Source organism: Canis lupus, chromosome 5, assembly GCF_048164855.1.
Source record: "Canis lupus baileyi chromosome 5, mCanLup2.hap1, whole genome shotgun sequence".
In the NCBI taxonomy this organism is placed as follows: domain Eukaryota; kingdom Metazoa; phylum Chordata; class Mammalia; order Carnivora; family Canidae; genus Canis; species Canis lupus.
In genome coordinates this window covers 36,670,387-36,684,955 of record NC_132842.1, presented here as the reverse complement: position 1 = coordinate 36,684,955, position 14,569 = coordinate 36,670,387, and the positions used below count along the sequence as shown (strand labels likewise).

At 39.8% G+C, this 14,569-nt stretch overlaps 1 protein-coding gene across 12 annotated transcripts in view; it reads right to left on the bottom strand.

Annotated features, from left to right (window-relative positions):
• LOC140633522 (protocadherin alpha-C2) overlaps nt 1-14,569 on the bottom strand; it is a 187,882-nt gene that overhangs the window by 92,842 nt on the left and 80,471 nt on the right. The window contains exon 1 of one of the 12 annotated variants that reach the window (XM_072826179.1): nt 10,213-12,782. The exons of the other annotated variants lie outside the window; for them this stretch is intronic. Coding sequence (XP_072682280.1) covers nt 10,213-12,666 — 2,454 coding nt within the window. The 5' untranslated portion in view covers nt 12,667-12,782. Of the gene's footprint in view, nt 1-10,212; nt 12,783-14,569 lie in introns of those variants that run through there. 12 annotated transcript variants of the gene reach the window in all.

Here is a 14,569-nt window from a genome sequence, read left to right as displayed (position 1 = left end):
GCAATACGCCTATGTGCACCCATCTTGTGCCACATTAGAAAGGCCTTTTCCCCTCTTCTCAGAGAACAGATAAAACAGTGGGGTTGGCCAGGTGCCACTTGATTCACATGCTCCAACTGGAGACAAAAGAGTTTCAGTGAGCCTGAAACAAGGAAAGATATTCTCACACAAGATGATAAGCCTAGCACAGGCTGGTAGACTCCATTTCTTGGTAAGGAAGTGTCCCAACCCCAAGGCCCATTCTTACGTGACTGAGTGAAAGTTGAAAGACTGCACATGAGAGTGCCCTTCTCAACACTGTGCCATAAAAAAAAAAGCTTCAATAAATCTAAAAGGACTGATATAAAAAAAATTTTTTTTAATTTAAAAAAAGGACTGATATCATACAACATTTGTTCTCTGACCATAATGGAGTGAAATTAGAAATCAATAACAAAATAAAGTTTGGGGAATTGACAAATATGTGCAAATTAAATCACCTATGCCAAAATAATCAATGGGTCAAAGAAGAACAAGGAAAATTAGGAAATACTCTTAGATGAATGAAAATAAAGACACAATATATGAAAACTTATGGAATGCAACTAAAGCAGTGCTCAGAGGAAAATGTATAGTTGTGATGTTGACACTGAAAAGGAAGAAATGCCTCAAATCAATAACCTCACCTGCTAGTTTAAGACACCCGAAAAATAAAAGCAAACCAAATCTAAAGCAAACAGGAGGGAAATGATTAGGATTAAAGCATAAATAGATAAAGAAAAGAAAAATAGGAGAAAAGGATGACAAAGCCACAAGCTGGTTCTTTGAAAAGACCAACATAATCGACAAACCTTTACCTAGACTAACCAAAAAGCAAGAAAATGAAAATTACTAAAACCAGAAATGAAAGGAGACATTACTACAGTCCTTAAAGAAATAAAAGATAAGAGAATACTATAAACAACTGTATGCCAGTAAATGAGTAACTTAGATGAAACAAATTCCTAGAATACACAAATACTGAGTTTTAAAAAAGTAGAAAATCTAAATGGACCTATGAAAAGTAAAAAGATTGCATTAGTAACATCAGAACTACACAGAAAACAAAAACAGGACCAAAAGGCATCATGAATGAATTCTACCAAACATTTTAGTAAGCATTAATAGCAGCTCTTTTTTTTAAAGATTTTATTTATTTATTCATGAGAAACACACAGAGAGAGAGGCAGAGACACAGGCAGAGGGAGAAGCAGGCTCCATGCAGGGACCCTGACGTGGGACTCGACCCTGGGTCCCCAGGATCAGGCCCTGGGCTGAAGGCAGCGCTAAACCGCTGAGCCACCTGGGCTGCCTTAATAGCAGTTCTTTACAAATTCTTCCAAAGAACAGAAGAAGAGCAAAGGGCACCGGGGTGGCTCAGCTGGTTAAGCATCTGACTCTTGATTTCAGCTCAGGACATGATCCAGGGGTCCTGAGATGGAGCCCCACATCCATGCTTAGCATAAAGTCTGCTTGTCCTTTTCCTTCTGCTCATCCTCTCCTCTGCTTTCTTATAAATAAATAAATAAACTCTTTTTTAAGAAGAGGAGCAAATACTTCCTGGTTCATTCTGAGGGTAATATTGCACTGATATCCAAAACCAAAGACATCACCAGAAAAGAACACTACAGACCACTACCTTGTATGACTATAAACACAAAAACACTCAATATACTAGAAAACTAAATTCAGCAATACATATAAAGGAATTATACACTATTACCAAGTAAGAGTTATCCCAGAAATGCAAAGTTGGTTTAGCATCTGAAAATAAATAAATGTAATATATCTTACATATTAGTTTGCTCGGGTTACTATAACAAACTAAGTCACTAAGACTAGGTGACTTAACAACAGAAATTAAAAAAAAAAAACAGAAATTTATTCTTTCATAATTCTGAAGGCTAGAGGGGATCCCTGGGTGGCTCAGTGGTTTGGCGCCTGCCTTTGGCCCAGGGCGCGATCCTGGAGTCCCGGGATCGAGTCCCGCGTCGGGCTCCTGGTGTAGAGCCTGCTTCTCCGTCCTCCTGTGTCTCTGCCTCTCTCTTTCTCTCTCTACATCTATCATGAATAAATAAATAAATAAATAAATAAATCTTTAAAAAATTCTGAAGGCTAGAATTCCAAGATCAATGTGTCACCAGGGTTAGCATCTTTTGAGGCTTCTCTCATTGGCTTGTAAATGGCCATCTTCTCCCTGTGTCTTCACATGATCTTCCCTCTGTGTATGTTGATGATCTAATGTCCTCTTTTTCAAAAAGATTGATTGATTGATTGGTTGATTGATTTTAGAGAGAGTATATGTGAGCAGGAGGAGGGGTAGAGTCCTAATTTCTTTTTTAAGATTTTATTTATTTATTCATGAGAGACACAAAGAGAGAGAGGCAGAGACATAGGCAGAGAGAGAAGCATACTCCTCACAGAGAACTCGATGTGGGACTCCATCCCAGGACTACAGGATCACGCCCTGAGCTGAAGGCAGACACCAAACCATTGAGCCATCCAGGCATCCCCGAGTCCTAATTTTGTAAAAGGACATCAGTCATATTGCATTAAGGTCCACCTTAATGACTTAATTAATGACTTAATTTTAACTCAATTACCTCTTTTAAAATATCTCCAAATATAATTTCAAATAAATTGTGAGGTACATGGGTTGGGACACCAGCATATGAATTTTGGAGGGACACAATTCAGCCCACAGTGATATATCTGATTAACATACAAAAACTACATGGTCATCTCAATACATGCAGATGAATCATTTGACAAAATCCAACACAACTTAAAAATAGAATCAGCCAACAGACTAGGAACAGAAGGGAATTTCCTCATCCTGATCGGAGCATTCATGAAACAAAGAATGAAAAACAGAAGAGAAACAATGAAGCTAAAAGCTGGTTCCTTGAAAGATCAACAAAACTGACAAAACTTTAGGAAGATTGACCAAGAGAAAGAGCCACAAGACTAAAATTACCAAAACCAAAAATGAAAGAGGGATTATTATTATTGACCTACTGAAAAGTAACATTATAGTTACAGGTGAAAAACTGTTCTTTTGCTCCAAGGCCAGCAACAAGTCAGGAATGTTTTCTCTAACCATTTCTATTCAACATTGCACTAGTGGCTCTAGCTAACACAATCAGGCAAGAATACAAAATCTAAGACATTCAAATGAAATGGAAAGTAAGATTAAAACTATCTTTATTTCCAGATGACATGCCCTTGTACATTGAAAATCCTAAAGAATCCACTAAAAGCTAAATAAGTGACATCAGTGCGGTTATAGGATAAAAGATTAATATAAAAATCCATCTGTTATATTTTACACACTAACCATTGTAAAAATGAACCAACAAAGAATGAAATAAAACAATTCCATTTACAATAGCATCATAAACCTAAAATATTAAGGAATAAATTTAACAAAAGAAATATAAAATGTGTACTCTGAAAACTACACAACACTGTTGAAATAATTAAAGATCTAAACAAATAGGGGAGAAATCCCATGTTCATGGATCAGAAGATCTTATGTTGTTAACATGGCAATATTGCCCAAATGGATCTATAGATTTAACATACTCCCTTCAAAAGTAAGCTAGTTTCCTTGCAGAAATTGACAAAGTGATCCAAAAATTCATATGGAAATGCAGGTCACCAGAACAGCCAAGACAATCTTGAAAAAAAGAACAAAGTTGGAGAACCAATAGTTTCTAAAACTTGCCACAAAACTACTACAATAAAGAGAGTATGATACTGAGATAAGGATAGACGTATAAATCAATTGAATAGAAACAGAATTCCAGAAATTAACCCCCACATTTATTAATCAATTGATTTTCTTTTCTTTTTTCTTTTTAAATATTTCATTTTAAGTAATTTCTATACTCAAATTGGGGCTCAAACTTACAAGCCAGAGATCAAGAGTCTCATGCTCTACTGACTGAGTCAGCCAGGTGTCCTTTGATCAACTGATTTTCAACAATGGTTCCCCAACAGGGAAATATTAGTTCTTTCAACAAATGATGCCAGGATAACTGGATATCCACTTACAAAAGTATGAAGTTGGACCAGTACCTCACACCATCTACAAATATTAATTCAAAATGTATCAAAATTATGTCAGCAAAATATCAGAATAAGAAGTTCCAGCCCTTATTCCCCCCACAAAAATACCATTAACAACAACATATGGACCAAAATTCCTTTATGAATTGAATTGATTGATTGAATTGAATTGATTCCTGAATCCAGTTATGATGCTGAAGTTCACCAGGTGAATACAAAGCTGAAATAGCTGCACTGGGACAAATACAAAGAATAATTTTACTTTGCTCACATCAGCCCCTCACCCATGCTGGCACACCTCAGCACCAGAAAAGAACACCCTGCTTGCTACTTCACCTTCAAGGGAGAGAAGAGTATAGCATGTGTCCAGTGTATCAGCTTCTCAGAAGGCTGCCTTAAGGACTGGTTTCTATATTGCCTCAATCAGAACTGATTGAACTGGCATAGTCTGGATGCCTGGGGGCTATGGAGAACAAAAAATACTAAGGGAGCATCTCGCTCCTTTGGGAAGGAGGGAGAGAGGGACATCTGGTGGCTCAGCGGTTGAACATCTGCCTTTGGCTCAGGGCATGATCCTGGGGTCCAGGGATTGAGTCCCACATCAGGCTCCCTTTGAGGAGCCTGCTTCTCTCTCTGCCTATGTCTCTGACTCTCTCTCTGTGTCTCTCATGAATAAATAAAATCTTTAAAACAAAAAAAAGGAAGGAGGGAGAGAAGTGAAGGTGTGTCTGGCTTTTAGGGTTTTGGAAAGTAAGAAACTGGTATCTGTTTTACCTGACTTGGGGTGCTGACAGGAAACCAGCATACTTTGGATGCCTAATGACCACTAGGAACAAGGGAGAACAGCTCAATGCTGTAGAACCAGAAACTGAAATGCAGCAGACAATAGAGGGAGCAAAAAGATCATTTAAAATTATCCAGTCAAAAGGAACACTCTAGGAAACAAACTGAGGGTTGCTGGAGGGGTGGTTGGTGGGGGATAGGGTAATTGGGTGATGCGCACGAAGGAGGACACTTGATGTAATGAGCACTGGGTGTTATATGCAACTGATGAGTCTCTAAATTCTATCTCTAAAACTAATAGTGCACTATATGTTAACTAAATAGAATTTAAATTTAAAAAACTGTTTAAGGAGCAAAAAGAAAAAATAGTGAAAAGGAAGGAAGAAAGCCTGATGGGACATATGGGACTTATGGGTCACCTTTAAAAGAAACTATCACTGGAATCTCAGAAGGAGAAGAGGGAAAGGGGTAGGAAGCTTATTTAAAGAAATAATTGGAGAGAACTTCTCAAATATGGGGAAAGATCTAGACATCCAAGTTCATAAAGCTAAAAGATCACCCCAAAACGTCAATCCAAAACAATGTTCTCTAGGATGAGTTATAATAAAACTGTATAAACCAAAGACAAAGAGAGAATTTTAATAAAGAAGAACAAGAGAGAAACATTTCTCTCTTACAAACAAACTCCCATTAGGCTATCACCAGAAACACTGCAAGCCAGGATAGAATGGGGTGATATAATTCAAAGTGCTGAAATAAAAATAAACCACCAATCAAGAATACTTTATGCAGCAAAGTTATCCTTCAGAAATTAAGGCAAGATAAAGATTTTTTTAAATACACAAAAGCTTGGGGAAATTCATCACCATTAGACTTCCCTTACAAGAAATGATGAAAGGAGTTCTTCAAGCTGAAATGAAAGGATGATAACTAGTAACATGAGAACATGAAAATATATTATATGCTAGTAAAGGTAAAGTGTAGAATCAGATTCACAATATCCCAACATTGTAATATGGTAGTATAACCACTTTACTATAAGGGTTAAAGAACAAAAATATTTAAAATAGAACAAAAATATTACAAATAGGGTGTTAATGGATACACCCTATAAAAAGGCATAAATTATGGGACACCTAGATGGCTCAGCAGTTGAGCATCTACTAAGGGTGTGATCCTGGGATCCCAGAGTCCTGGGATCAAGTCTCACATCAGGCTCCCTGCAAGGAGTCTGCTTCTCCTTCTGTCTATGTCTCTGCCTCTCTCCCTGTGTCTCTCATGAATAAATAAATAAAAATTTAAAAAAATACATAAACTGTGACAACAGAAACATAAAATGGGAAGAAGTAAAAGAATAGTTTTGCATGTGATCAAAGCAAAGTTGTCAGCTTAAAATAGAATTTTATCTATAAGAGGCTTCAAGTAAATCACAGATAACCATAAAACAAAAAGCTAGAGTAGATACACACAAGATAAAGAAAAGGAAATGAAATTATTCTACTATGGAAAATCATCAATTCACAAAGGAAGACAGCAAGAGGAGGGGAAAAAAGGAACAAAATTACCGTAAAACAGCAAGAAAACAATTAATAGTTTGGACATAGTTAAGTCTTTACCTATCAATAATTATTTTAAATGAAAATAGATTAAATTCTCCAATCAGAGGCACGAAGCAGCTGAATGGATTAAAAACAAGACCCAGGTATATGCTGCCTCCAAGATATTCACTTCAGTTTCAAGGATATACATAGGTTTAAAGTGAAGAGAAGATAAAAGACAGTCCAGGCAAATGAAAAGAGAGAGCGAAGTAGCTATATTTATATCAGAAAAAACTGACTTTAAGTAAAAATAATGGAGTCAATTCATCAAGAGGATATAACAATTATTATACATCTACCCAACATGAGAGCGCATAAATATATAAATCAAATACTAACATATCTGAAGGGAGTAATAGACATTACAGTAACAGCAGAGGACTTCAATACCCCACTTTCATCTATGGATGGATGATCCAGACAGATAATAAATAAGAAAATATTGAAGTTTAACTCTACTTTAAACCAAGCGGAACTGACAGATATATACCTGCCAACCTCAGTAGAATACACATTCTTCTCAAGCACACAAGTAACATTGTCCAGGATAGATCATGTGCTATGTCACAACATAAGTCTCAGCAAACATTAAATGACTTAAATCATACAGAGTAGCTTTTCTGGCTACGATCATACAAAACTAGAAGTTGATAAATGGAAGAAAACTAGAAAATTCACAAATATGTGGAAATTAAATAACATTCCTGAAAAACAGTGGGTTAATGATTAAATCAAAGGGAAATAATACTTTGAAACCAGTGAAAATGGAAACACAATGTACCAAAACTTAAGGGATGCATAAAAAGCAGGGCTAAGAGGGAAATTTATAGCAATAGATAACTACATTAAGAAAAATGATGTTGGGGCATGGAGGTGGCACAGTCAGTTAAGTGTTGGACTCTTGGTTTCCACTCAGTGTTGTGAGACCATGCCAGGTGGGGCTCCATACTCAGAGCAGAGTCTGCTTAAGACTCTATCTGCCCTTCCCTCCTTCTTGCTCTCTCTCTCAAATAAATAAATCTTAAAAAAGAAAAATGATCTCACTTATGTGGAACCTAAAAAAAAACCTTAAAAACTAAATGATACAGAGATCAGATTGGTGCTTGTCATTTGCAGTGGATGGGAATAGGCAAAATGGGTGAAGGGGGACAAAAGGTACAAACTTCTGGTTATAAAATAAATAAGTAATATACAGAACAGTTACTACAGTTAATAATACTAAATTACATATTTGAAGGTTGCTAAAAGAGTAGAGCTAAAAGTTCTTATTACAAGAGAAAAAAGTTTGTAACAATATATGGTGATGGCTGTTAACTAGACTTATTGTGGTGATCATTTCCCAATACATACAAATATCAAATCATTGTATATCTGAAATGAATATAATTTTATATGTCAGTTATACTTGAATTTTCAAATATACTTATATTAGAAATAAATACCTATTAAATTAATTTAATTAATGGATGTTCCATATAAAAATTAAGATCCTCCTAACTAATTATGGAGACTTTTTCTAAAATCCATAAAAGAAAAATAGACATATCTAATATAAAATATAAAAATACTTTTATATGGAAAAATGTATTGTAATCAATATAAATTGCATAAGAGGAAAAATATTTGTGATATAAGTAGAAGATTAAAGTTAATATCTAATTTTACAGATAACTTTGTAAACTGAAAAACAAATTTTTTTCAAATAAAAATGGGCAAAGAATTTAATTGACAAATCAAAGGAAACCAAATACAAGTAATAATGTGCTCAGTGGCTCACCTATTCAGTGTGGTATATGGAATTAAAATTAAACTAACAATGAGATATCACTCTGGCAGAATATAAGATCATTACTGATTGTTGGTGGAATTTAAAAGAACTACAAAATTCGGGATCTCTGGGTGGCGCAGCAGTTTGGCGCCTGCCTTTGGCCCAGGGCGCGATCCTGGAGACCCGGGATCGAATCCCACGTCAGGCTCCCGGTGCATGGAGCCTGCTTCTCCCTCTGCCTGTGTCTCTGCCTCATTCTCTCTCTCTCTCTGTGACTATCACAAATAAATAAAAATTTAAAAAAATATTTTTAAAAAAAAAGAACTACAAAATTCTCAGAAAGTACTCTAACAATGCATTTTAAAATTAAAATTAGGGCAGCCCGGGTAGATCAGTGGCTGAGCGCCTTTGGCCCAGGGTGTGATCCTGGAGATCTGGGATCCAGTCTCATGTCCGGCTCCCCTCCCCTCATGGAGCCTGCTTCTCCCTCTGCCTGTGTCTCTGACTCTCTCTCTGTCTCTCATGAATAAATAAATAAAATCTTTTAAAATAAATAAATAAAAATTAAATTTAATAAAAATTATTAATGACCTTTGATATATCTATTCCACATCTGAAAGTGAATTTCACAGAAATAAAAGCACCAATATTTTAGAAATATGTAAATGATAGTATAGCAGGGCTTATCAGGGCAAAAGAAGACTTGAAACAAATTGCTAATCAACAGGTGAGTAACTAAATATATAAAGGATTCACCCTGCATTATGGGGTATTATACAGCTATTAGAAGTATCAGATCTGGGATCCCTGGGTTTAGCGCCTGCCTTTGGCCCAGGGCGTGATCCTGGAGACCCGGGATCGAATCCCACGTCGGGCTCCCAGTACATGGAGCCTGCTTCTCCCTCTGCCTATGTCTCTGCTTCTGTGTGTGTGTGTGTGTGTGACTATCATAAATAAATTTTTAAAAAATTAAAAGTATCAGATTTGTGGGGATTTCCAAAGACATTGGTGTTTGAAAAGTGTAAAATACATTATCTATCCTAATAAACTTTCTAAAATAAACAATAACAAAAAAACCACCAGATGTATGCACGTGTGGAGCAATTAAGTGACTGAAAATAAATAAGAATTTTCTTGACGGGATGAGCACTGGGTGTTATGCTATATGTTGGCAAATTGAACTCCAATAAAAAAATTTTAAAAGAGAGAAAATTTTTAAAAGAGAGAGAGAAAATCACGAGCTTGTTAGTATCAGATACCTGACATGAATGGTGATGTGACTAGAAGAAAATGAGGAGGGACCAAATAAAAAAGGTTTTCGTTAAAGAAATGAAAATGAACTTTTAAATGGCATTTTTGTAAAAGGTTATGATTCCCTAAAAAATGTCTATGAGCATACGTATAAATTTTTTAATAGACATTTAAAGTGTAAAAATTCTCATTAGCCTCACTAAAGCAAACTTTTTAAAAAAACAAACATTTTCTAAATGCTTAAGTATTCATAAAGTGTGGTTTCTTGTAAATGCTCACATAGAAAATACTTACAAACTGTTTGTAATATGAATAAAAACCCCACGAATTACCATCATAGGCAATTTATTATGCTTTTTTAACTTAACGATTTCAATCAGAACAATTATTTGTTTGTTTAAAGAGACAGAACACGCGCGGGGAGTGGCAGAGAGAGAGAATCTTGAAGCAGACTCAACGACCAGAGTGAGACCCGCTGGAGACTAGATTTCCCGTTCCTGAGATCAGTACCTGAGCCGAAATCAAGAGCTGAATGCTTAACTGACTGAGCCACCCAGACGCAAGCATCTGAACAATAATTCAATCCAAGAGTCAGTAACACTCATTAAATACCATGACGACGCACAATATTAAAGAATAAAGCTACACTGAGAACGAAGAATCTTAAACGATAAAACTGTGAATGAGCTAAAAAGAGTAAAGCAGACTTTGATACGAACTCACCTCTTTCAACTGTTCTGAGTTGTCTTCTCTTTCACCTGTTTCCCCCTTAGAACTCACGCAGGGAGGCAGGCTGGGGCTGAAGGCCATGAGGTCGGCCTTGGGCGGGCCCTCCCCAGAGCACACCCTCTGCCGCCTCTGCTGCGAGTACGACCAGCTCCCCACCGCGCTGGAGCACACCAGCGTGGGCTTCCCCGGCCCGCACGCGCCCTCGCTGGGCGGCGCCGAGCACCGCAGCGCCGTGGACAGCAGCAGCGTGAGCACCAACAGGCTGGACACCGCGCAGATGGCGACGATCAGGTACACGTTGACGTCCACCAGCGCCGCGCCCGCGCCCGCGCCCGCGCCCGCGCCGCCCGCCAACACTCGCGACGACGGCCTGGGCGCCTGGCCGCTCTCCACCAGCGACAGCAGCACAGTGGCCGTGGCCGTCAGCGCCGGCTCGCCGTGGTCCTTCACCAGCACCAGCAGGCGCTGGCGCGGCGCGTCCGCCTCGTCCAGGGCGCGCGTCGTGCTGATCTCGCCCGTGTACAGCGCCACGCGGAACGGGCTGCGCGCGCCCCCCGCCGCCGGCTGCAGCTCGTACGACAGCCACGCGTTGTAGCCCGAGTCCGCGTCCACCGCGCGCACCTTGGCCACCACGTGGCCCGCGCCCACCGCCCGCGACACCGGCTCGCTCAGCGCGCCGCCCCCGCCGCGCGCCCCGGGCAGGGGCAGGGGCAGGGGCAGCGGCAGCAGCGCGGGCGCGTTGTCGTTCTCGTCCAGCACGAACACCTGCAGCGTCACGTTGCTGCCCAGGGGAGGCACGCCCGCGTCGCGCGCGCTCACTTGGAACTGCAGCAGCTCCAGCTCCTCGTGGTCCAGCGGCTGCAGCGCGTACACCTTGCCGCTCTCCGCGTGCACCGACACGTAGCTCGACAGCGCGCGCTCGCCCACGCGCCGCTCCACCAGCGAGTAGGACACCAGCGCGTTCTCCTGCGCGTCCGCGTCCCGCGCCGACACCGTGAAGATGTGGCAGCCGGGCGGGTTGTTCTCCTTCACGAACACCGTGTACTCGGGCTGCGCGAATGCCGGCGCGTTGTCGTTCACGTCGGCCACCTCCACGGACACGCTGGCCGTGGCCGACAGCGAAGGCGAGCCTCCGTCGCGTGCGGTCACTACCAGAGCGTAGTTCGCCACGCTCTCTCTGTCCAGGGCGCTGTCCAGCACCAGCGAATAGTAATTCTTGAAGGTGGACACCAGCTTGAAGGGGACTTGGGGTGTGAGTGAGCAGGTCACCTGCCCGTTGGCGCCAGAGTCACGGTCGGACACGCTGATCAAGGCGATGACGGTGCCCACCTGAGCATCCTCTCGTACGGGGAGTCCCAGAGAAGTGATGGTAATTTCTGGGGTATTGTCATTTATATCTAGTATTTCCACCAAAATGGTACAGTGACCTGCCATTGGAATATTACTCTTGTCTGTTGCCTCCACCGATATTTCATACAACTTCTTTTCTTCGAAATCTAGTTTACCTTTTGTTCTAATTTCTCCACTGTTGGGATTTATCATAAACGCATATAATACCGCAGGCGATACAGGCCTTCTAAATGAGTAGATTATGTCTCCATTCGTACCGTCATCCAGATCCGTGGCATTTAGCTTGATCACTAATGTTCCATTAAATGCGTCCTCTAACACTGTCACTTTATAAATAAATTGGTCAAATTCTGGGGCATTGTCATTCACATCCAGAATTGTTATCAGCAGCTGAACTGTGCCAGTCAGCTCCGGTTTACCCCCATCACTGGCTGTCAATAATAAACTATGCTCCTGAATTTGCTCTCTGTCCAATGATTTTTTCAACACAAGTGACAACGATGACGTTTGTTCACGATTGTTTTGTGTGTCCAAAGCGAAATACTCGTTGGGATTGATTCGGTAGGTCAAGGCCGAGTTTATTCCAATATCTGCATCGGATGCGCCATCTAGTGGAAACCGAGTTTCTGGGGGTCTAGATTCTGCAATGATAATCCTTTTTTTACTTTCAGGAAACACAGGCGGGTTGTCGTTAATATCTTTAACTTCCACTTCCACATGGAAAACCTGCAGCGGCCTGTCCACGATCACCTCCAGGTGGATGCTGCACTCCGCGCTCCGTCCGCACAGCTCCTCGCGGTCGATCCGAGAATTCACAAACAAAATGCCATTCTGCAGATTTACCTCCAGAAGGTCCCCGTGGCCTTTGGACGCCAGTCGGAAAAGGCGCGGCACCAGCTCCGCCAGCTCCAGCCCCAGGTCCTGGGCGATGCGGCCCACGAAGGTGCCGTGTTTGGCCTCCTCCGGGACCGAGTAGCGGACCTGGCCGCTCGCGGGCTCCTGGACTGCGAGGAGCAGAAGCCAGAGCAACGAACTCAGGGCTCCTGGGTCTCCTCGCCAGGAAAACAGCATAGTACACTCGAAAGGATTCAAATACATCTGAAGTATATGTAATACCTTACCGCAAACTGACCCTCACCGCCTTCTATTGCGGGAAGAGTCACTAGAGGTTCTCCACTATCTGCCCAATTTTCTGCAGGAAGGAACAGAGCACCTTCTTCTGGGAAATGTTCTCAGTGAAGAGCGACACCATGTGCATGAATGTGTAACTGTAAAAAAGATTTGGTCTTCACATTTTCCATTGATGTAGGGGATTTTTTCCTTAGATTTTGTGATGTTTTTCACTGCAAATACGTAATTGAAGATTAAATGTCTTTCTTTCCAGAAAGACATAACCATAACCACCATTTCATCTATACATATCACTAATTAACACATGAAATTTCAAGTGAACTTTCAAAGGGGAAGTTTCAATGAACATGAAAAACACAAAAAGTTCAAAATAACTAAGAATGATCATACCTCAGTAAATCACTGTATTCTGGTCTGTATAGGATGCTAGTTGAAAATTGGCTGAATTCCATTTTCCACAAATATATTTTTGCAAGTGTAAAACTCTCATGCAGAAATTTTTTAAAATATTTTATTTTTAAGTAATCTCTATACCCAATGTGGCTCGAACTCACAACCCTGACATCAATATCAAAGTCACATGCTCTACCAACTGAGCCAGCCAGGCACCCCCATGCAGAATTTTAAAAGAGGAATATTCTACATTCACTTTTGGAAACCAGTCTGCCTACCTCTGGTGGTTTTCGGTTGGGAATATCTTTTTTCCTGCAATATTTATTTAGAACTATTCACACAACAGCCTGTAACTCCAAATGAAAACATAATCAATTATAAGAATAAAACAGATGATTGTGGAAAATATTAATACATGATATACTAGATGTGTAATATCCCCAAAATATGACTGAAATGTAGATAAAATATTTGTATTTAAAGGGAGTGTCCTGTCAATGTATGAGTTTGCATGTGAGCATGTTTGTGCACAAACATGATAATTTAGACCACTAAGATATTACAATGCTTTACATTTTTCTTTGCATAAAAGATGCCAAGAACTAACATCCTATGTATCTGATGGAATTTAAATTAATACCAATAATTTAAACTTCCCTCTTCTCCTCCCTATCCCTGGGGAAAACCTTACTATTATTTAAATTGACTCTGATTTTTCCAAACATCAACAGATAAACAGAGATGTTAACACATCTTTAGCAAGAAAGAAAAGAAGGGAATATTACTTTTACCTATTGTTACAACTATCTTTACCAAGCCACAAATTTCCAGATAAAATAGTGCTATAAAAGACACAGTATAGCTCCAATAATTACCTTGCCTGTTCTGTGCACAATTCTGCAAGACACAATAGTTGAGTTTGTTTCTGCATCTTTGCTCATCTCTGAAAATTTGAGTAGAGTATTTGATATTCTCTTAACGCCATCTTCCAGTCCTGTTACATTACTTTCATTAACATAACTTTACTCTTACCTGAGAACAGCCTCTTGATTCCTTCTGGTTGTTCTTGTCTATCAAGCTCTACCTTATTTCCCTTTTCTCTCCATCTAACCTAGACTACATAGTCAACTATGTAAATTATGTCAAACATCCTCAAAGCACTCACCCACTTATATTACTCCTCAAACATTTTCTTTAGCTTCCAACACACAATATAACTGTTCCTTTTCTCTCTCTCACTGAGCTTCTCCATTTAAGGATGTCACTTCGCCATGATCACTATATTCTCTACAAGTTTACTCACACATTCACCTTGATTTGGGTTTTCAAATGAATTCCTAATTAACTCTTTCCTCCTGCATATAGAGATTCTTCTATATTTTCTTCTCTCTCTTCTCAAATCCCCAACCTCATTTCCACCATTTTATTCTCAGAAAATTTACCCAGAGAGATAAGTAATCAAATATGAACTTGATAG